We start from the raw sequence: 24,200 nt of genomic DNA on the forward strand, positions 1-24,200 counted from the left end.
GTCCTGCACTTACTTAGAAACAAATGTACAGTATAGTATAATTAAATGTATAAAATGCCAAATGCATGAATCCAAATCTAAATGATTTCCGCGATGCGGAAAACGCGGACGGAATCACAGAATCCTGGCATTAACACGGAATTTGCTGTATAACACGGATTTGCGTGTTATACAGCAGCTAACAGCTAACAAAATGCAAATTGTGCTATGAATGACGTAAAAATTATTTAGATGCGTGTACTGCAGTAATGAAGCAGAGCCATTGAGAGAGAGAGTTGCGCCAACGGAAGTTCAAAATTTACACGTGTCACGTGATTCGTGTAGCCTTCAGATTGTTCCAGGAAGTAATGTTTTCTCTTTAAAGGTTTTATTTCATTTATTTTTTTTATTCATTAAATGTCTCCATGCGTTACTAGTAACTTCCGGGAACTATTGAGAGCCTCCATGAACCTCCATTGCTGTGAAAAAACTGTTCCATTGGAGTCAACGGAGTTGACGCGACTCTCTCTCTCTCAATGGCTCTGCATTGAAGCTACTGTCAAACAACCTTTGCAGCGACCCATCAAAATAAAAGTCTGGTTAACTTGAATACGTTACAACACCCACATTTTTACCACAACATTCCCCTTAGATATTTTTATAATTCTACCACTTAAGTATATTATTTACTTTAATAAATGGAAGCTAATGTGCTAGTAAAATAGTACTTATTAAAAAAATATTACTTAATATATTACTTAAGTAGACCTGAAAGCAAAAGTAAAAAGAGAATGTACAGTCTCAAAGTATCCACTGTAGGTTTTTTAATATAAGTGAATACTATAGTTTACTGAAGTATTTTTATATTTGGGCAAATATATTACTCACTATTGTACAGTAATAGACAGAAAACATGGAATCTAGAAAAATATGAGGTTTATTCCAATATACAAATGCATAGAAAAACAAATAAAGCAAACATTGAGAAGAGTTTTCTCAGTTGACTCAAGATTTGCTCACGTGTTGGACTTCACTTTTGGCCACTATTGTAACATACTTTGTGACTGTGGCGTGCACAGACCTCTGATAGGGCAGGGGCTGAAGGACCAATTAAAAATAAAGTATACTATTACTGCAACATATACATTAACAAGTGTATTTTTACAGTGTCTAAACAGGTGCCGTAATAATTTATTAAATATAAATTCAAACCAAAATATGGCGATAAAATACTATATAATTGAAAATAAATATTGTTAACTTCTATTTTACTGAACAAAACAGTAAGAATCATGAGGGTAATCATGTTGAATTTGTGTTAAATTTTGTGGCTGTATTATATAGATGGAAGTGCAAACTGTCACGAAATCAAAGATATTTAATGCTATACAGTAGAGAATTGACTTGGAAGTTTAATTTAGATGCATTTTCCCAAAACATGCAACTTGACAGCATTAAAAACGTTCTGAAATTAACCTTCCATTAAAGGCCGATATTTTCCCCTAGAGTTAATATGCAAACTTGCCAAAAGTAAGACATCCCAAAAAAAACATAGAATCCTGACCAAAACACAATAGAAAATGTACTGGTTTTAATGGAAACTATACTGATGGCTACTATGGAAGCATATGTGTTGCAAAATTCTATTTGCAATGTAATATGCAAAATGGAAATGCAATATGCAAAATGGCAACGCTATATTCAAAATGGCAATGTATTTCTGTATTTAAATTTACATTTTCCATTACTCCACATGTGCAAAGTTTGGTGCAGAAGGAAAATGAAAATGAAATTATATTATTTACATTTGCCATTTCCAACAGCATGGAGTGCATATAATGCTTTATAAGTAGCGAAATTGAAATGAAAATGTATAACCCAAATTGATTTGATATGTGTAACATGTCCAAGCAAAAATAGTAGCAAAATGATCATTTAAATGTTATTTGTCCTAAATGCATTTAGACTAACAGTTAGGACACTTACGATTGCATTTTCATCATGACGCCGTGGGATATTTGTAGCAAAATTCAGTGCGGCTTTGAAAATGCATTCTGAGCTGACCACGCCCACTGTGATGTATGTTGGTTCTTACCACTAGGTGGTGCTCTGTATTCAGATATGCGGGAGCCCTACGGGGAAGACGAATAAGAAACACGGTGTGTGGTAAAAACACTTTGTGTGTGTCGTCTCTTTATTAATATCTTTAGACTCTTAAACTCATAAGCCTAGACAGCTATAAAGAGTAGCTAAAAGATATCATATGGTGTCAGAAGTGAAAAATGGATCAGCTAAAACCTCCAAATGACCTAAGCTTCGAAGGAAATACTGCTGAGAATTGGAGAATCTGGATACAGAAGTTTGAACTATATCTTGTGGCTAGTGGAACATCGGAAAAATCAGGCAAGATAAAATGTGCTACATTTCTTCATGTTGCCGGGGATGAAGCATTGAAGGTATTTAATACCATGGATTTTACTGAGGAGGAAGTTAATAATTTTGATGTACTGAAAGAAAAGTTCAGAAGTCACTGTGAACCAAGAAAAAATCTTACATATCTTAGACACTTGTTCTTCACTCGGGCACAAGCACCAAACGAATTGATAGATGCATACGTGACTGATTTAAAAAACAAGGCTAAAGAATGTGAATTCGCACAGTTGACAGAATCACTGATCCGAGACCGCATAGTGTGTGGTGTGAACAATGATCAAATAAGAGCTAGACTCTTGAGAGAACCTGATTTGGATCTGAAAAAAGCCATAGATATCTGCAGAGCGAGTGAAATCACAAAAAACCAGATTAAAGCGCTCCACGAAGAAACTGAAGCTACAGTAAACAAAATAAGTAAAATGAAGTTTACAAAGATTTCACCTGAGAAGAGTGCTACTTCAAGTACAGTGTCGAAGAAAGAAAAGTGTACTAGATGCGGTTACAGCCACGAGCCAAGGAAGTGTCCTGCATTTGGACAAATTTGCAAGGTATGTCGCAGAAAAAATCACTTCGGCAGGATGTGCAAAACACAAAAACAAATAGACAAATCAAAGTATTCGACGAAGAAAGTACATGAGATTGGTCAAGAGGATTTCACAGAGTTGTTCATTGGGGCCATTGAAGAGGAACAGGCTAAAAACAAAGTCAAGATGCAAATCAATGAAGTAAATGATGCCACAGCAGTGAACAAAGACAAATGGACTGAAACGCTAAAAATAAACAAAAGCTCAATTTCTTTTAAATTGGATACCGGAGCAGAGTGCAACGTAATCTCGTACAAAGACTTTCAAGCAGTTGCAGGGAATTCAGTGTCATTGTGCAAATCTAACTGCGTGTTAGTTGCATATTCCGGCCACAAGATGGAGCCAAAGGGTAAAGCAAAGCTCATTTGCCAGTTTAAAGACAATGAAGCTGAGATTGAGTTCCAAGTCCTTGAGAAAGATTCCCCTGCGATCCTTGGAAGACTGGCGTGCACAGAGTTAGGACTGGTCAAAAGAATCTACAAAGTAGACTGTGACGAAAACACACACATCCTGAAGGAGTTTGATGATGTGTTCAACGGCTTGGGGTGCATACCAGGTTCGCATCACATCAAGATTGATCCAGCCGTGGTACCTGTGATACATCCTCCCAGAAGAGTTCCCATAGCCCTAAAAGACAGAGTAAAGACAGAACTTAACAGAATGGAAAGCCTTGGAGTAATCGAGAAACAAACCGAACCAACAGATTGGGTCAATAGTTTGGTGACTGTCGTAAAGCCGAACAAACTTCGAATTTGCATTGACCCAAAAGATTTGAACAGAGCCATAAAAAGAGAACACTTTCCACTGAAGACAGTCGAAGAAGTGGTGAGTGAGATGCCAAATGCAAACATTTTCTCAGTGTTGGATGCTAACCATGGATTTTGGCAGATCCAATTAGATGAGGAAAGTTCCAAGCTTTGCACATTCAATACACCTTTCGGAAGATACCGTTTCAAAAGGTTACCTTTCGGTGTATCTTCAGCTCCTGAAGTTTTCCAGAAGTGCATAGCTCAAAGGCTTGAAGACCTGGAAGGGGTCGTAAACATCATGGATGATATACTGGTGTGGGGAGAAAATGTGGAACAGCATGATGCAAGGCTAAGGCGACTTCTAGAAAGAGTAAGGAGCATAAATTTAAAATTAAATCGGGAAAAGTGCAAGATCAGAATGGATGAAATAAAGTACATTGGGCATGTACTGAGTGGAGAAGGTCTGAAGCCAGACCCAGACAAGATCAAAGCAATTGTGGAGATGTACGAACCACAAGACAAATCAGCTTTAATGAGGTTTCTTGGCATGGTTCAATACCTCGCAAAGTTTATTCCAAACCTGTCAGAGAATAGCGCACCGCTGAGGAAACTTCTGGAAAGTGGTGTGGAGTGGCACTGGGAAACATCACAGCAAAAGAGTTTTGAAGTACTGAAGTCACAGCTGAGCAGAGCCCCAGTACTCAGATTCTTCGATGTCAACAAGGATGTGACTCTTTCAGTTGATGCAAGTTCGGAGGGTTTGGGAGCTGTTATCCTACAGGAAGGACATCCTGTAGCATATGGCTCACGGTCGCTGACTGACTGCCAGAAAAGGTATGCTCAGATTGAAAAAGAACTCTTAGCCATTGTGTATGGATGTGAGAAATTCAGCCAGTACCTTTATGGGAAGAAAGTTAGAGTACAGTCCGACCACAAACCGCTGGAGACAGTGTTTAAAAAGCCTCTGCAGAAAGCCCCACCACGTCTACAGAGGATGTTGATGAAGCTTCAGCCGTATGACCTGCAAGTCACTTACAAACCTGGTAAAGAGTTGAAAATAGCAGATACACTTAGCAGAGCTTACTTGGAGGAAGAAACAGAACAGCTACTGGACAAGGAATGGGAAGTACATCAGTTGTCAGAATGTCTGCCCCTGTCGGAAGAGAAATTACGAGCTGTCAAGGAAGCTACGGTTGAAGATACAGAACTGCAGAGGGTGATGGCAGTAGTTAAGTCGGGATGGCCTAAACAAATCAGAAGTGTGCCACCTGAAATAAGGAAATACTGGACCTTTAAGGAAGAATTGACCCTCTCAGAAGGACTGGTGTTCAAAAATAAGAGACTGGTAGTGCCACAAAGCCTGCGAGCAGAAATGCTGGAGAAAATTCATGAATCTCATTTAGGAGTGGTGAAGTGTAAAGAGAGAGCGAGAGATGTACTGTTTTGGCCAGGAATGGGAAAACAAATTGAAGAATTGGTGTCAAAGTGTGCTGTGTGCAATACGTTCAGACGGAACAACACCAAAGAACCTCTCATCAGTCATGACTTACCAGCCAGAGCGTGGGCAAAGGTAGGAGTAGACCTCTTTCACTTCAACCAAGCAGATTACCTGCTGTGTGTAGACTACTTCTCAAAATTTCCTGAAATTGCAAAATTGGAACAAACAACAAGCCAGCATGTGATAACAGCATTGAAGTCGATTTTCGCTAGACATGGAATTCCAGACGAAGTCTTTTCAGACAACGCGCCGCAATTTGTGAGTGCACAATTTGGAAATTTCAGAGATAAATGGGAATTTAAACACTCAACCTCAAGTCCCAGATATCCGCAGTCGAATGGCCAAACCGAAAGAGCTATACAGACCATTAAGAATTTGCTCAAGAAAGCACAAGAAAGTCAGGGAGACCTGTATATCGCTCTTCTGGAGTACAGGAATACGCCACTTGGTGGAGTGAAGTTATCTCCTGCACAGCTGCTCATGGGCCGTAGGTTGAAAGCCAGATTGCCTACAGCTAGTAAATTGTTACTGCCACAGCTGCACAGAGGAGTGCATACAAGCCTAAAGGAAAGACAGCTAAAGCAAAAGCTCTACTACGATCGTGGAACAAGAGACTTACCCGCTCTGAAGGAAGGAGAAAACGTGAGACTGAGATCAGAAAATCGCTGGAAGGCAGCTGTAGTGGTGAAAAAGCATGAAAAACCAAGGTCATATCTGGTACAAACACAGGATGGCGAAGTGTACAGAAGAAATCGAAAACACTTGCTAAAGTCGAAAGAGTCAAATTCACAGAATTCACACCTTCAGGATTCATTTCAGCCAATGATCAATGACTGTGTTCCAGATGAGGTGACTACAAATCCAGTAATGCCACCAATAACAACACCTGAGCTGTTGTCTGCAAAACCTGAAGTTGTGGCGGAAGAGACTGTAAAAGTGACACGTTCTGGCAGAGTGGTTAGGCCACCAAAGCGTTACTCTTATTAAAGTTCATAGGACTTAATATGTAGTAAATTTATTCTTGATGTTATTTTGTTTAGTGACATGGAATTCAATAATTTGAAGTAAGTTGTGAAACCAAGTTTGAAAAAAAAAAGTTAAACTATGTACTGTTTGAATACTGTTATTTTGAAAAAAAAGGGAGATGTGATGTATGTTGGTTCTTACCACTAGGTGGTGCTCTGTATTCAGATATGCGGGAGCCCTACGGGGAAGACGAATAAGAAACACGGTGTGTGGTAAAAACACTTTGTGTGTGTCGTCTCTTTATTAATATCTTTAGACTCTTAAACTCATAAGCCTAGACAGCTATAAAGAGTAGCTAAAAGATATCATACCCACCCTCAGTCAATCACTCAAGCGTCAAGGCGGGGATTGGCGGAAGCCTGTTACGTTTAGATCGTTTGAAACATGGCGGCTGGAGATCTGTTAAGATCGTTGAATTCACTGGCAGATGAAGTGGAGCGTGAACAGAGAAATAGTGGTGTTTCAGAAGAGTTTTACGTGTATGTAGGTGACAGAACTAAATCAATATTGGAGCGTCTTGCAGAATTGTCGGCCTTAACTGGCCTCGACACTCGTTTCGCTGCTGAACCCTTGAAGGTGGTGGAAGAGCGATTATCTTTGTCTCTGCCAAGGGGAGTGGGACGACCGGTGTTCTGCCAATTTGTGCATCCCTATCAAATTTTGCTACCTCCATACAAAACAGGACTAACCCCTCCCCCAACCCAACCCTTACACCTAAATAACCCCTCCCCCAACCCAATCACAACACGAGGGTAGCACAAATTTATGGGTAGCATAAATTGGCAGAACACCGGCCGTGGACATCCCTGACGAGGCCATAGAGGGGTATCTTATGTATGGTCTTAAAGTTAAAGACATCGCGGCCTTGTATGGAGTTAATCGCTGGACGGTACATAGCCGAATGTAACAGTGTGGACTAAGGTAAACATCAACTTAAATATTTTTTATATGGTTTCATATAACGTTAAACACCCCTATTCTAAACATTTGGCCAGGAATGACCCCTTTTTTGGAGCATCATAGAAACGCATACAGCTGACTTGAATAATTAAAAAATTCACAGAGGCATGTTTAGGTCTTTACATAATTCTGTTCATCTCACAAATATCTGATGCATCTAATGCCACTTATGACACAATTATACACCTGTTCCACAGAGTATCAGAGTTGTATTCTGACATTAACCATACAGACCTGGATCGTTTGATGTTGGAAATTCAAAGGGAACACCCACAGTGTGGATACCGTATGATGAGAGCTTTTCTCCAAACAAGTGGGCATTTGATTCAGTGTAAGTTTGTTTTTGTTACATACTTGCAGGCTTGTTTATACTTATGTGTTGGACCTATGGCAGACCTGCATAGCCACTATCCCAGGGATCACCAACCCTGCTTCTGAGGGCTACCACAAGATATACAAGGGCAATATAATACAAAGTATAGTGTAATAAATGTTCATACATTTTTTAAAATTGCAGATATAAAAAAAACTGTGAAGGATTTAGTCTTATGAAAAGAGTCCATTAAGTTATGGAAGATATGTCAGCCATTAGTCATTAACTTTTATTGATCTCAGTAAGTCTTTGTGAAATTTATTTATATAGTATATACTTCACATCAAGTAGAAGGGATTTTACTTAACTTTACTTTAAGATATTGTAACATTACAACAAGTGCAATAACATATCATTATCTGAAGTTGTTAGGGTTCGTGAGTCACTACTGTCACGGTCCCACCGTCTTGTTTATGAAATTCTAGTCGTGTGGTGGGATCGGGGCAGAGTCCTTAGGTTTTATGTGAGAAAACCATGAGTTGTTTGTTTTTTCCTCTCATGTGTTTTCTCGTGTCTCGTCATTGGCCCCGCTCCTCTCGTTTCCTTGTTATCTTTCCCTGAGTGTTTGATTACCCACACCTGCCCCGTGTCGTTATCCCTCGTTTGTCTTCCCTTTAAATACCCTCTTGTTTCTTTGTGCATGTGCATTGTCTGTGTATGCCAGTGTTTCGTCCTGAAATCTTCATCACAGTAAGTCTAGTCAGTGTTAGTCTTTGTCAAGTGTTGTCTTAAATCTAGTTTATTTAGTTCAGTGTTCCCGTCTAGTCCTTTATTAGATCCCCTCTGTTTTGTTGTTTTACCCCCTCGTGGTTTTTTTTGTTGTGTTTAGTTTAAATAAATATCTTGTTAATAAACACCGTTTTTGTTAACCCCTTCACTGCCTGCCTGCAGTCTGGTGCAGCCGGCGTCCAGTCCGGCGATCCAGCCGGCGTCCCAGCCGGTGCAGCAGCCGGCGTCCCAGCCGGTGCAGCAGCCGGCGTCAAGCCCTGTCCAGCCGGTCCCCAGCCTTGTGCGGCCGGCCTTCCAGCCGGCGCCCAGCCTTGTCCCGCTGACATTCAAGTCAGCGGTTCCCCCTATGACTCCCCCCAAGTCCCCCAGGACTTCGCGCCTTCGAGCACAGCCGGGGACTAGGACTATTCCCCCAGAGACTGTTCCTTCCCGTTCCAACCCCTTTGGACTGCCCCATATGAACCCGTGTCTGTCCCCACCCCCCCTCCCATGTTTGTTGTTTTTGTTGTCACACCCCAGTCCCTTTGTTATTCTTGCTTGTCTGCCCCTGATTTTGTTTTCCATGTTTTGTCTGTTTTTGTCACTGTCTCAGTCAGTCTTGTTCCGTTAGTCTACCCCTTGGTGAACACCTGGGGGTGTTCATTAAGGGGGGGGGCTTCTGTCATGACTCTGCTTCATCATGTCATGTCTATTCTTGGTCTTGTAGCAGAGTCATGGCAAAGCCTTAGGTTTTATGTGGAGAGAGAGATTGTTGACCTTTCGGCCTTCCATACTCTCTCTCTCCGGTCCACGTCGCTGTTCCCGCAATCTCATTTCCTCGTTAACTTTCCCTAAGTGTTGTATTACCCACAACTGCCCCTTGCTAATTATCCTTTGTCTGTCTCCCTATATAATACCCTCATTTTTCATTGTCCTGTGTTCGGTCATTGTGTGTGCTGTATGCCTTGTGCTGTCCAGTTCCTGGTCAATGCTTGTGTTCCTGTTCGTGGTCCTGTATGTGATCTTTCAGTAAGTCTAGTTAGTGTTGGTTTATTGTATTTGGTCTAGTGTTGTACTTCGTCTTTGTTAGTTTAGTTTAGTCAATTTATGTTCCTGTTTACCTGTTATATCATTTCCCCTGTTATCGTGTCTTGTTTTCCCCACCGTGGGTTTTTGTTTAACGTTTTTGTGAATAAAAAGTCATTTGTTAACCCCTTCACTCCCGCCTGCCTGCAATTGGGTTCTTCTCCACGCATTCCGTGACAGATACCTCTATACCGACTGTTCATTGATCCTAAAAATAAAGACGGAACCATTTTAGTGCTTTTTGTTTATTACGTTACCGGCATTTGAGGAAGAATGAGTAATTCTGCTGATCACCACCGCAAATATTGTTTTCTTTGTCGTTTCATGGTCAGTGTCTGTCTTGTTTAGCTTTGCATTGCATTAACATCAATAAGTAAATTCAACTAAGCCTAACTAAAGAATTTCAATGCCTTTTAAAACAAACACCCGTGCGGATTTATTTATAGGCTATAACTTGAAGGCGACGACCCTGAAGTTCTTAGGAGGAAAATGCAGGCTTTAGGTATGGAGAAAGGTACCAGTCTTATGCTAAGGCCAAATTTATTAAAATTAGTTGCAGTGAAATGTACATTTTAATGTTTAAAGTTATTGAAATCAGCATTAGTTAGCCCAACATATTTCTAACGAACAAAAAACCGCTCCGAAAAAGTCATGGTGATAAATAAATGAATCATCGAATCATTTAATATTACGTTGGTATTTTTATACCAACTTATAAGTAATGTAATGTTAACGAAGTCTGTGGCTCACCAGTTTTTAAAACATTTTTGGTGATGTGAGCTGAACATAACACGCGATCCGTCAGGCCGTCGTGTGTGAACTTAAAATATTCAAACTAGCTTGCGATCTGACTGTAGAAAGATTTAGGACACATGCAAATTATTTTTTATATTTTCTGTACATTATAAAGTCATTATAGATGAAGTGAAGAAGCGTTAAATAAGACAAGACAATTATAAACCTGTGGTGTTTTTGCAGTTTTTTTTAATGAAAAATAAAAATATTCAAATAGCATTTTTAATTTTCTAATAATTATTGCGGATCGAATATTCGTGCATGTCCCTAGCACATTTTGATTTCTTCTTCACAGCACAACTTTCTGTGTTTGTATTCTGAGCAGTGAAGAAGCCTTGCCATGTGCAGCGTTAAGCAAAGCTATAGCAGGCATAACTAGGTCCTGTTTAAGAAATTGGTATCGGATCGGTACATGTATTCAAGTACTCGCCGATTCCGATACCAGAATTTTATGTGGTATCGGTGGAATTTCCGATACTAGTATCGGTATCGGAACAACCCTATTGCTGTGACGTATGGTTCTGCTGTTCTGCAATCAGACGTATCTCGTTTCAGTCCACACCTGTAACAGAAGAACACAAATACGGTTATTTGACATGTCCAGCATCACATTGTTTACAGCACAAATGAGTACTCTACATGCTATCGATTTAATGTCAAACAATTCAAAAATGCTTCACCTCACAATAACAGAATTATTAGTTGACAAGTACAGTATATACTATATACTCTTATGAACAATCTGTTGTGTGTAGTCTGCATAATGAAGGCAAAGATGCTGCATCTATGTGCAGATCAATCATTTAACTCCCCTGGGGTCCGAGTGGGTTTAAATCCTGGAGAAATTTTGTCATGTCCTGAGATTTGTGCTTTTTAGTAATGCGTCCATATTTTAATACATTGTTATAAGTGGTGGGACATTATCACGTGGTGCTGTCAATCACTCTCTGGTAACGTTACGCCGAGAACCCTCAAAGGCTTTTCATTTATAATTAGCACTACACGAACCAGAAATATCACGCAAACAAAGCAAATACAACAAATCCGTGTTATATGATGTACATTGTCAGTAAAAAACAAGGTTCTTGAAGAACACATTAACGTATTTAAAATGTAATGGGAACTAGCATTCTAGCACTAGTGATGGGAAGTCCGGCTCTTTTCTGCGAACCGGTTCTTTCGGACAGTTCATTTCAATGAACCGGTTCAAAAGACCGGTTCACCGATTCTCTTACGCTCTGACGTTAGTGACGTAATGACGTCACTCGCCCTGACGAAACGCGTAGTCTATCTATCATCCCTACCGGCTGGGATGAAAATACACTCGGCACATTCAAATATAAAACCAAAACCAGTAATCATAACTTCTGTCAGTTAACACAACACATCACGTCATGATCTGTTTCTTACATATACATTTTGCAACTAAAGCACCCAAATAGGCACAGTGAAGGGCAGCAAACTATGACATTTTAAGTCTTAAAGATAAAAAGTGAATAATTAATCTTCATCAGCATTTTGCAGAAACTATATGACCCATGCATAATTCAATACGATTTATGTGTTATTAAATAAATTTACGCTTTGCCAGATTGCTCCATATATTTAAGTCCTCGGTTCACTCGTAACATTAGCACAGCATCAGTCCACACTGTTCTGTAGCCTCACGGTGAATCACGCATGCTCAGTAGCTAAGCTCATCGGTTCTCACTCAGTCGGAGTCTGTCGGACCGACTCGGACGTGTCCGAAAGAAGCGGCTCTTCGGTTCTGTACTGCTGAATCGAAATCTGTTGCGAACCGGCTCTTGACTCGAGAACGAGAACTGCTCTAGCAGTGGCATGAACGTAAACGGCGCTGCACATTGGTTTAGGTACAGCGATAAGGCAGAATAAAGTCCTAAACATCTTTCCAATGTGTTTTATAGTATCACACCTCTGTTTTACAAAAATATCTGACTTATCTGCTTTAAAATTACACGCATGCGCAGTATCATTGGTTCTGAGTCGGACGTGACCGAAAGAAGCAGCTCTTCGGTTCGTGTACTGCTGAATTGAAAGCTGTTGCAAACGGTTCGTGTCAGAAGAAGCGATTCGCGAACCGCCAACCTGTTCGACGGTTCACAAATCGGACATGCCCGACAGAAACGGTTCTCGTGACTCTAGATTCTTCTAGTCTGCGAGAGCGATTCAAGGAATCCGCTTGCTTCTCATGATGATTACGTCATGTTTAGATTTATATAATCTTGTTTAGAAATTAAATAAAATGTTCATGAAAACACCATGGATTACTTATGAAGCAAATAAATGTTTAGTTTATTATTTTTACAAACAATTATTTTTAACCTTTACAATAATTAACATAAAAGCACAACTGCACAAACGTTTTCTGTAATGCATTTTAAGCAACATTAATATAAAGAATATGTTTGTACAACTATATATGACCATTAAAAAGTGTGATCTGTGCTCAAATGTTTATGCTCATGTTGCAAATGTAGTTTCTTATATGTTGAACCGGTTCACAAATCGGACGTGTCCGAAAGACAGCTCTCGGTTGGTTCAGTGGTGATCCGAAAACTGTGGCAACCGATTCTTGAATCGAGAACGAGGATCGCTCTAGGGGTAGCGTTCGATAGAACACGCCACTGCGCGCATGCTCACTATATCAGCTAGATTAGCTATAACTTGAATAGCTTCTCCGCTCGTGCTTAACAGTTCAGTTCAGCGTGTAGTAGTGTACTGTTGGATTTACTGAAAAGTCGTTGATACTGGCTGATTTGTTTTGAGCCGGATGGGTTTTCATGCATGTCAAAAGTGAGTAACTGAAGGAATTTGTGGATAAGTGCTTTTTGTAGACGCGAACCGTTTCGAACGATTCAGTCCGATTTGGTGAACCGGTTCGACCGGTTCTCTAAAAAGAACTGGTTCAAATGAATTCGATTCTGTGCTCTCCATGATTATGATTGGTTGAATGATAAGGTTGAATCTGATTGGCTAAAGAGTACGACAACCCACGTGGGAGGGGTTGCGCTGCCAGGTAGTGATGGGAAGTTCGGATCATTTTACTGACTCGGATCTTTGAGTCTCGTTCAGCAAAATGAACGAATCTTTTTTCGAGTCATATCGTTCATTTCGTTCATTATGCAAACGTTGATCACATTACAAACAATACAAAACTATAATGCTATAAGAAACAGAAAAGATTAATTCATTGTTTACCTGGGTCTTTAGTCTATGATTAGCTCACCACACCTCTTATCTGACGAGTCTTCGGGTTTGACTCCTTCGTTCATCACGTGACAGCGTCGTAAGCTAAACCAATGCAGTCAGAGCCGGAAAGAGAATTGATTAGTTCACCTCTCGAGTCTTCGGGTTTGAATCGTTCGTTCATCACGTGACAGCGTCGTAAGCTAAACCAATGCAGTCTGAGCCGGAAAGAGAATTGATTAGTTCACCTCTCGAGTCTTCGGGTTTGAATCGTTCGTTCTTCTTGAATTCCAGTACAGGACCCATAGAATGTTGCGCAATGCGCATGCGCGGCTGAACGAATCACTCCCTACGACGACTCGTTCTTCCCGAGTCACATTAAAGATTCGTTCAAAATGAACGAATCGTTCAAGAACGACCCATCACTACTGCAGGAGAGTCTCAAAAAACACACACACACATCCAAGCATTTGCACATTCACATAACACGATAAACATGTACATTTTAAACTTTCGAAACATTTGTGTCGTATGTTTGCGGAACGTACTTTATGAGAAAATAGTTTTGTTTTACGCACGTGAATTGCTTTTTGTAAATGTATATTTATACTTTGTGCACGTAGATTAGGTTTTGTACATGTGAAACTGTTTACGCATGTGTGTATCTTGTTTTACGCGTGAATAATTAATGAGACTAAAATCGCTCCATAATAAAGAAACTCATCTGTAGTTTGATTTATTTGATTTAAATCATAGCTGTCATTTAAACATTTTCAACAAAATAATATTTAATTATGTGATATAAGAAAAATCTACCAAAACTCAGGAGAACTACTTTGTCAAGCGGAACAGATGTTCTCGGTCAGGGGTGTGCTCGACTCCATGCATCACCTGCGCAAAGCAATCGGGTTATGACATCAAGATACTGTAATGTTTCTATTTATGATGATGAAACTGTTTGTAGCAGATGTCTTTATTAAAGCTCACATGTTTTACTGTCAGCTCTCTTACTCCAACAACAACCACCTCAGGTCCGCCAACCTCTACCTACCTCTAGTGGTTAGTAGTTGTAACCTACATACATTTATATATCATGACATCCCCTTTTCTTTCAATTACTGAACACTTAGATAACAACAAAATAACATGTCAATATTGTAAACATTATATTGACTATTTTATACAGTTTAACCAACAGCATTCTTATCCACCATTCATTTGTATGTTACATTCTTTTTTACAGATTTCAATCTTCTTTTTTACCATGAACTTTGAAAACGCTTAAAGTGTCTTTGTTCACTTTAATCTACAAGTTTCATTCACAAATTAAGTCTATCAGGAGGCTTTATTGTGCGTTTAGATCTTCTCTGTTCAGGTAAGTGTATTTCTTCATGTTTCTTTCTATTGTCTATGACTGGTGATGTTGCTTGTGTCGTAGGCAATGTTTCACTCTCTGTTTCGTTTTCAGAATGTTCCTCTGGCATTGTTTCTTGTGTTTTTAACAGACTCCTTCTATTCCTTCTTAGGATTTGTCCATCCTCTGTTTTAACTGTGTAGGATCTCGGGTTAACTTCCTCTAGGACTGTGGCTCTTTTATTCCAGGTATTGTTATTCTCGAGTCTTACTGTGTCTTTTGTAGCCAGTGGTCGTAGACTTCTGGATGTCTTGTCATAATTTGCTTTCTGTTTCTGTTTCAGACAAATTTGTTTCTTTCTTCAGGCTCTGTTTTTGTTTTGCTTTGTTACGTAAGGCAGTGTGGTGCGTAATTTGCGTCCCATTAAAATCTCAGCAGGAGACAGACCATGTTCCAGTGGGGAGGCGCGATAGTTCAGCAATGCTAAGTATGGATCCCCTTTACTGCTCGCTGCCTTCTTGAGTAGTTGTTTTACTATGTGTACTCCCTTCTCCGCTTTTCCATTAGATTGGGGGTATAGCGGGCTGGATGTCACATGTTTAAAATCATACTCCACAGCAAAGTCCTGGAATTCTTTGCTACTGTAGCACGGCCCGTTGTCACTGCAGACGATCTGGGGGATGCCGTGTCTTGCAAAGATTGAATTCATGTACGAAATTACACAGGCAGCAGATGTATTCGGAAGAAGTGCCATCTCTGGATAGTTTGACAGGTAATCAATGACCAGCAGATAATTCTTTCCATCCAGGAAAAACAAGTCAGTTCCTATTTCCTGCCATGGCTCTGAAGGTGGTTGTATTATGATCATTGGCTCCTTTTGCTGCTTTGCTTGATGCTTTAAGCAGATCTCACAGCTTGACACCATTCTGTCAATGTCACCATTCATCCTTGGCCAATAGACAGCTGTTCTGGCTCTCCTCTTGCACTTTTCTGCTCCTAGGTGACCCTCATGCAGTCTTCTCATCATATCCGGTCTCAGTGATTGAGGTATAACTATTCTGTTTTGTCTCAGTAACAGTCCTTTGACAACACTCAGTTCTGTTCTTATGATGTAGTACTGAGAACACGTTCCTCTTGGCCATCCATCATTCAGATGTTTAATGACCATTTGTAGATCCTTGTCTTTTTCTGTCTCAGCTGCAATTTGCTTGGACTTCGCATCGGATACTGGAAGAGCATCTGCGACCATGTTTACATGAAGAGTCACATCAGCCTCTGTGGATCTCTCATGAGATTTTTCTCTTTGCGTAGTTGCTCTGGACAGGGCATCTGCCAGCACTATGTACTTTCCTGGTGTGTAGATTAAATCAAAATCGTACCTTTGAAGCTTCATCGTCAGCCGTTGTATTCTTGGGGACATCTCATTCAAGTTTTTCTTGATAATGGCTATTAATGGTTTGTGGTCAGTCTCTGCCACAAAAGTTGGAAGTCCGTACACGTAGCTGTGAAACTTTTCCACTCCATACACCAATCCAAGGCATTCTTTTTCTATTTGAGCGTATCGACACTCCGCTGAAGTCATCGTTCTTGAGGCATATGCAACTGGCCTCCAGTTTTCTCCCTCTGCTTGCAGAAGCACCGCTCCTAATCCATCCTTAGATGCATCTGTTGAAATCTTTATCCTTTTTGTTGGATCAAAGAAAATCAGTACTAGTTCTGTAGTTAGAGGAGTCTTTAAGCGATCCCATTCACTCTCATGATTGTCTGTCCACTTGAATTCAGTTTTGTTTTGGAACATTTCTCTCATGTACACTGTCTTTGAAGAGAGATTCAGTATGAACTTTCCAATGAAGTTGATCATCCCCATCACTCGTTGTACAGCCTTCTTGTCGGTGGGTCTGGGCATGTTAAGAATCGCTTGTATCTTACTCTGATCTGGTTTAACACTTCTCTCTGACAACTTGTCTCCCAGAAATGTGATTTCCTTTACTCCAAACTAACACTTTTCTTTATTCAGTTTCAGCCAGTAGTTCTGTACCCCACAATATTATGTCATCCACATAGACGCGCACTCCTTGTATTCCCTCAATCATGTGCTCCATTGCTTTATGAAATACTTCCGGAGCCGAAGAGATTCCAGAAGGCATCCTCAAAAAAGAATACCGACCGAAAGAAGTGTTAAATGTGCAATAATGTGTGCTGTCTTCGTGCAGTTTCAGTTGCCATTTATGGGGCAGTCGTGGCCTAATGTTAGAGAGTCGGACTCGTGACCAGAAGGTTGCTGGTTGGATTCCCAGGGCCGGTGGGTAACGACTGAGGAGCCCTTGAGCAAGGCACCTGACCCCTACTTGCTCCCCGGGCGCTGCAGTGATAGCTGCCCACTGCTCTGGGTGTATGTGTGGTCACCACTTGCTGTGCGTGTGTTCACTATTCTCTCTGGATGGGTTAAATGCAGAGGTCACATTTCGGGTATGGGTCACCATATCTGACTAATAGGTCACTTTCACTTATAACAGCGAAGAAAAGAAAACCTTAATAAGAAAGGACTGGAAGCATCCTACATGGTGAGTTACAGAGTGGCTAAAACAGGCAAATCCCATACTATTGTGGAGAACTTCATTCTTCCTGCTGCAGCTGATATTGCGGGTATTATGCTTGGGGAAAAAGCCAAAAAAACAATACAGAAGATGCCGTCACCAGACAACACAGTTTCACGTCGCATCGCTGATATGCAGAAGACGTTTTAAAACAGCTATTGCTTCGCATAAAATCCAGCAGATTCTACACTTTACAAATCGATGAATCAACGGATGTAGCTGGTTTGGCTCAGCTGCTGGCATATGTCCGGTATATTTATGATGGTTCAGTTATGGAAGATATACTTTTTTGCAAACTGTTGGAAGGCAGAGCAACTGGAGAGGAGATTTTCTAAGTTTTTAGATGGCTTTGTAACATCACATGGACTTCAGTGGACAGATTGTGTGGGCATTTGTAGTGATGGAGCAAAGCCATGACAGGCAGGCGGAGTGGACTGGTAACACGTGTGCAAGCAGTTGCGCGCTGCGCGGTTTGGGTACATCGCAGCATCCACAGAGAAGCGCTGGCCACCAAAGGAATGCCTGAACGTCTTAAGGAAGTTTTGCAAGATGCTGTAAAAATTGTAAACTTTATTAAAGCAAGGCCTGTGAATTCTCGTTTGTTTTCTGCATTGTGCAATGAAATGGGCAGCGACCACGTCACATTGTTACTACAAACTGATGTACGATGGATGTCCAGGGGAAAGGTTCTCACACGATTATTTGAATTGAGAGATGAACTTAAAGCTTTTTTTATCGACCATCCCTTTGAATTGAGTAACCGCTTACATGACGAAGAGTGGCTTACAATATTGGCCTATCTGGGTGATGTTTTTTCCCGTCTGAATGAGCTGAACATCGGATTGCAGGGAGTTGCCACAACCATATTTAATGTAGAGGACAAAACTGAGGCCATGATCAGAAAGTTTGCTCTCTGGACTAATTGCATTAAGGAGAACAACACCGAAGCCTTTTCATCATTGCATGATTTTTTGCTAGCAAACGAACTCAGCCTTACTAACAGCGTGAAGCGTAACATAATGAAACACCTTTCTGAGCTGTCTTCGCAGTTGCGCAAGTACTTTCACGAGACAGACAATTCAAACACCAGGATTCGCAATCCATTCTCTGCAACCAGCACAGCGCACCTTCCTGTTTCTGAGCGAGAGAGTCTCATTGAAATCTCTACGAGTGGCGCTTTGAGAATTGACTTCGCACAAAAATGACTGACAGACTTCTGGATAGCTTTGCATGCAGAGTATTGTGCCTTAGCCGATCGCGCTTTGAAAACATTACTGCCCTTCTCCACAACGTATCTTTGTGAGAGTGGGTTTTCAGCACTTTTCAGCACACAAATATCGACACTGCATAGAGAATGATTTGAGACTCAGACTTTCTCCGATACAACCAAACATCACAGAGTTATGCAAGTCATTTCAAGCACATCCATGTCATTAAACAGTGAGTCATTTATTCATATATGAGTCATATATCATTTATTGTTTGATAAAAGAAAATTACATGTATTTAGAATGCAAATAAAAAAATGTTTGAGACCACAATTGTGACTGTAAGAAAGGGGGTACGCAGAATTATGTTAAATCCCTGGGGGGTACGCCATTGTAAAAAGTTTGGGAACCACTGTTGTAGTATATTATAGCAATTACATTCCGCAACATCTCATGAGACCCGAGCAAAATGTCTCATGATATATCAAGAGCGTGATGCATGATGGGATACACTTGACTTATCCTGAATACCGCTCGGAAGCGCTATTCAAGCTATTCAAGGGCGTTTTTGAGACATTGGACAGACTTGCGCTCTTACTGTCGTGTGTACGTGCTCTCAAGTGGCTAAGACCCCAAGTGGGGGTATTTGAATGCAGCCTGTAGAAGGGCACTTTACATTTTGACCAAAGGGGGAGGGGCTTGAGCCCTCCTGGCCCCTCCCCTGTGCACGCCACTGCTTTGTGATTCTTTGTTCCAATGACTATTATGACACTATTCTAAATGTGAGAAATATAAATTCAAGTGTCCATCCTTTGACTGGTAGCGTGTGTATTTGTGTGCAGTGGTGAAATCAGACGTGATGGCGTGTCACAAGCATGCAAACCTGTTATCAAAGCATCTGTTATCTCTGACACGTGTTTCACTTTGTTAAAGAGACGGTTCACCTGAAAAGGCTATGTCCACTACATCACCATTTGCCATCAGTTTCATGTGCATTTTTATAATAAGAAAAAAGCTCTTTTAACATATTTGTGTGTGTGTATATTGTGGTTATATAAAGCTCACTGTGATGACGACATGTGTGGGATCATTTTACATTTCTGATCTGTCTTCACCGAGGTTTCATGACAAACATGAAGGAAGTGATGTCGTCCACACACTTCCTCTCATCTGAAGCACAAATGTGCAGCATTTCCTTCATCGGCGACTTTCAGTATCTTTTTCAGTTTTTCACGTATGACACACATGATTTGAATCATCTCCACTTATGGTGAGTTTAGATTTCATATGAAAACGTACACGGTTTTGCATTTCAAATGTTGTTTCGTGCGCTTTTCCTCCTTTTTCGTAATTCTGTTTACACATAATATTGTCAAATAAATGCTTAGTGGAAAATTCACCCAAAAAAGAAAATACTGTTATCAGTTTCAACTTGGTTTCATTTAGCCCACAGAACACAATGTTCTGAAGATGAGTTACATATGAATATTTCAAATGATGTGGAAGACTGTAAGAAAGAAACATGACGGATGAGATCTCTTTAATATCTCAGTTATTTCTCCTAGACATCAATGAGGTTAAATGGAGAGCAAATGGAAGTCTCATCTACGTCAGATATTCTGAGTCCGACATGATGTCACAATTATTGAAGATCACAATTTCACCTCTACAATCTACATTCATTTACACCTCCAGACTCTTCCTGTGTTTATTACACTCCTTTTATTTCTCTTCAAAATAAAAATTCTGTCATCATTTACTCACCCTCTTGTCATTTCAAACCTTTATGACTTTTTTCTTCTGCAAAAAAACACAAAAGAAGATGTTTTGAAGAAAGTTTGTGACCGAACAGCACCGGACCCCATTCACTTCTATTGTATGGACACTAAACCAATGCAAGTGAACATAGTTCAAAATATCTTCTTTTGTGTTCTGCGGAAAAAAGTCAGTTATACAGGTTTGAACAAATTTTCATTTTTGGAGGAGAAACATATTTAAAGCTATGAACGAGAACAGCTCCGATGTCAACATTTTTATTTTGGGGTGAAATACTTCCTTCTACTTAGTCATCAGAACAATATAACCACAATTATAAAAAACATAAATGTTTCTCTGCAGCGGTCTCAAGATGAACTCAAGTCCGGTGGAAACGACAACCCGTTACATTCAGAATGATTCAGATGATTGTTATCCATCCGCGAATCCAGAGAAGCAGCTGTTCGTGGGCCTTTACCTGGCCGTGATTGTGCTCGGCATCCCGTCCAACGTCTTCTTTCTGTTCGTATCGTGTCAGCACATCCGTCAGAAGAACGAGTTGGGCGTCTACCTGTTTAACCTGGCGCTCTCTGACCTCCTGTTCATCGCGTGTTTGCCGGTGTGGGTTCAGTTCACTCTTAGCGATGAATGGCTTCACGGCGAGGCCGCGTGCACCGTCTGTGTCTTTCTTCTCTTTACCAACTTCTACACGAGCGCTGTTCTGCTCAGCTGCATCGCCGTGGATCGCTACTTGGCCGTGGTTCACCCGCTCAAGTTTTGCACTTTTAGAAAACGCAAGATGGCGGTGACCGTCAGCGTCACCGCCTGGATATTTACTGCCGTTTTCAACGCCATCACTGTGAGTCCGGACAGCGTCTACGACGAAAAGAATCTGATCTGCTTGGATGTGCTTCCCTTACCCAAAATGCAAAGGAGGGTGAACATCGCTCGCTTCGTCGTTGGATTTCTCATCCCCTCGGCCGTGGTGGGATTTTGTTGTTGGCGAATCTGTCTTGACGTGAAGAGGAACAGGACGCTCGGGTCAACAGAACGTGGGCGCGTGTTTAAGCTTTTAGGAAGCGTTCTGCTCACCTTGTACGTCTGTTTCGGGCCAGTTCACGTCATGATGGTTCTGAGGAGTCTACTGGACATATGTCCATACCCCTACTGGCTCTTCATCGGCTACAAGCTCAGCATCATCTTCTCAACGCTCAACTGTCTGGCCGACCCGCTGCTGTACTGCTTCATGAGTCGCGCGGGTCAGGCCAGCGCTTCCAACGCTTTACTCATCCTCAGGAAAACGTGCAAGAGACAAATATTACAGCCAAATGAGCAAATCTCAGGAACGGGTAAATGTTAGCAATCACTGGTTACGAAGTGTTTTATGGAATGTTAAGTGAATAAGGACAGACAATATTGACCCGAAAGAAGCGTAATGAAAGTCCTAGAAAGCAGTCTGTACGCAAGTATACCGAAGTAATTCCACTTGGTGGCAGTAGTGGCAAGAAAACAACACTTCAGATTTAACTCCAGAGAATTGCCCTGGATGGAAACATGGATGCTTTGCTTAATTTGCTTTGCTATTTAATTGTTTGCTCATCAGATTTCTATTCTGAATCTAAATCTGTCCTCTCATTTTGTTCAGCAAACTGATTCTTTCAGATAATTGTACATATAAAGAATCGATTCAAAGAAACCTGATTCAATTGTCAGTTATAGAAAAAAGAAAGTTTGTGACCTGGACCACAAAACCAGTCATATGTGCTATACATTTGCATATTTGTAGCAATAGCCAACAAGACATTGAATGGGTCAAAATGATCCAGCCAAACCATTAGGATATTAAGTAAAGATCACCTTCCATGAAGACATTTTGTAAATTTCCCACTGTACATATATCAAAACTATTTTTGTGAGAGGATGCAGCAAAACCGTGAACAAAAAACACACTTAAAAGAGTTATTGTAGTTTTGATTTTAGTTTGACTAATATTCAAAATTAGCTTTTGTTTTTAGATTTGTAGTTTTTATGTTAAATTTAGTTCAAGTTTTAGCTTTAGTTTTATGTATGTTTATGTTGCTATATAATATTAATTCATTTTTATTTATTATAGTTTTTGTTTAATATTATAATTGTAGTGTTTTAAACTTATTTCAGTTTGTTTTTGAGGCAACCTTTCAATTTTTCCTTTAGTTAAGTTTTTCCCAATAATTTTTAGGTCAATATTTGATTTGATTTCAATGAACAAGTAGTTGAAAACAATGAAGTTTTTATTTCAGTAAGCTAAAATACCCACTCAAGTTTGACATCTGTAAAGCTTAGAATTTCTGCTTTGGGGTTCATGTCCTCTCCACAACATCATTACAGGGGTACGCCAATAGAGAGCCGTATGACTGATTTTGTGGTCCAGGTTCACATCTTACCCCTAGTAGCTTCAATTTGTCACTTTACTTTCAAACAGGAAGCTTTACGAAAATAGCTTCCTCAAAACTGCAGCATTATGAGTATTCTTATCTGACACGAAACAACAATGTGATTTTGAGGAACGGGAAGTTTTCAGCAGCACAGACAGAGATCAGGTCATTTGTTCAGTTTAGATCATGCCATGGTTTCATTTGCATTGTCACATTTAGTACCGGTGGTCAGAAAGATCAATATAGTCCATGCACCAGACGTTATTCTCTAGTTTGTGTATTTCTACACTTCCTGTCTAATATTTTGCACAACACAATAAATCCATTAACAGAGTTTTTTGTGTTCTGTGTGATTTGCAATTTTGCTTAATTCTAAAAGGCAACTGATATAGATCAGGGCTGCGTTTCCCAAAGGCATCGTAACCTTAAGTTGATCTTAAAACCATTGTCACCAATGGAGCAGCTGCGATCAACGTAGGCTTACGATGCTTTGGGGAAACGCAGCCCAGGAGGATCTTTCTCCAGTAAACATCACTTAACAACCTTCCATAACATATCCTACTATCAACCACAAAACAACGCCTTGGCAACCACCTACTGCACACAAGGATTCTGGAGCGTGTTTTTACACAGAAAAGCTCCAAAATGTGAATGAAATGTTCTTCTAAATTAATCTGTAGGGTTTTGTGAGAGGTCAAGATAACTGACAGGTGTAGATCTTGATAAGATTCATTTCTCTTATTTGACGTTTGTAAGCCGATACCTACACAGCGGTGTACTGTAAATGAGTCATATTTTTGTTGTGTGAGGTCAGAACATCCGTGACACTCTTACAGGAAGACTTCATCATCAGTATCTACCGGCTCCTGACAGCCTCATAAATACGCACACACGTGACATGATGGGAAACATGACACAGAGATGGTGAGAGTGTTAAAACGCTGTGAGTGTATGGAGTCCTGCTTAAAAACAAGTGCTGGGTTAGGGCGTTTGAGAATATTCTGATCCAGTAATGTCCTTGTGCTCCCCTCAGTGAGGTTAAAAACCTTGTACAGATCAATAACATAACATCCATCATTCAAACCTTAAATACACGTCCATACAGAGATAACTGCAGCTCTACTTTATTCTGTTTTGTAATGATTCAAACTTTAAGCTTATACTTCACCAAATGTTGACTAGTTGTGAATGAACATAACCTCGTATAAACTATGAAGTCAATTCTCAGTACATGGATGTAAGTGTTTTCAGACGTTTCAGTGGATGGACGGCGTTTGGGAAACGCTTGAAAACGCTAGTGTGGATGAAGAGCGTTTTGAAAACGAAAACTCAGTTTTCAAATGAAACCGCACTAGTGTAGACAGAGTCTTAGCATATAAGAAAACTTAAAGATCACGTATCACAGGCAGATGCTACCAATCTCATATTAATCTTGAGTGCCTATACAGTAGCATTGCATACGTCGTATCTTCAG

The 24,200-nt window shown here is 40.4% G+C and overlaps 2 protein-coding genes across 2 annotated transcripts; both read left to right on the forward strand.

Moving 5' to 3' along the window:
• Positions 1-2,062: 2,062 nt before the first annotated feature.
• Positions 2,063-6,480, forward strand: LOC130560827 (uncharacterized protein K02A2.6-like). The gene is made up of 2 exons (XM_057344870.1): positions 2,063-6,307; positions 6,417-6,480. The coding sequence occupies exon 1, from the start codon at positions 2,262-2,264 to the stop codon at positions 6,228-6,230; it is 3,969 nt and encodes a 1,322-aa protein (XP_057200853.1). The 5' UTR covers positions 2,063-2,261; the 3' UTR covers positions 6,231-6,307; positions 6,417-6,480.
• Positions 6,481-19,681: 13,201 nt separating this feature from the next.
• On the forward strand, positions 19,682-22,389 carry LOC130560838 (psychosine receptor-like). The gene is made up of 2 exons (XM_057344885.1): positions 19,682-19,827; positions 20,676-22,389. The coding sequence occupies exons 1-2, from the start codon at positions 19,682-19,684 to the stop codon at positions 21,670-21,672; spliced, it is 1,143 nt and encodes a 380-aa protein (XP_057200868.1). The 3' UTR covers positions 21,673-22,389.
• The last annotated feature ends 1,811 nt before the right edge of the window (positions 22,390-24,200 follow it).

Source organism: Triplophysa rosa, linkage group LG10 (assembly GCF_024868665.1).
Source record: "Triplophysa rosa linkage group LG10, Trosa_1v2, whole genome shotgun sequence".
NCBI lineage: Eukaryota > Metazoa > Chordata > Actinopteri > Cypriniformes > Nemacheilidae > Triplophysa > Triplophysa rosa.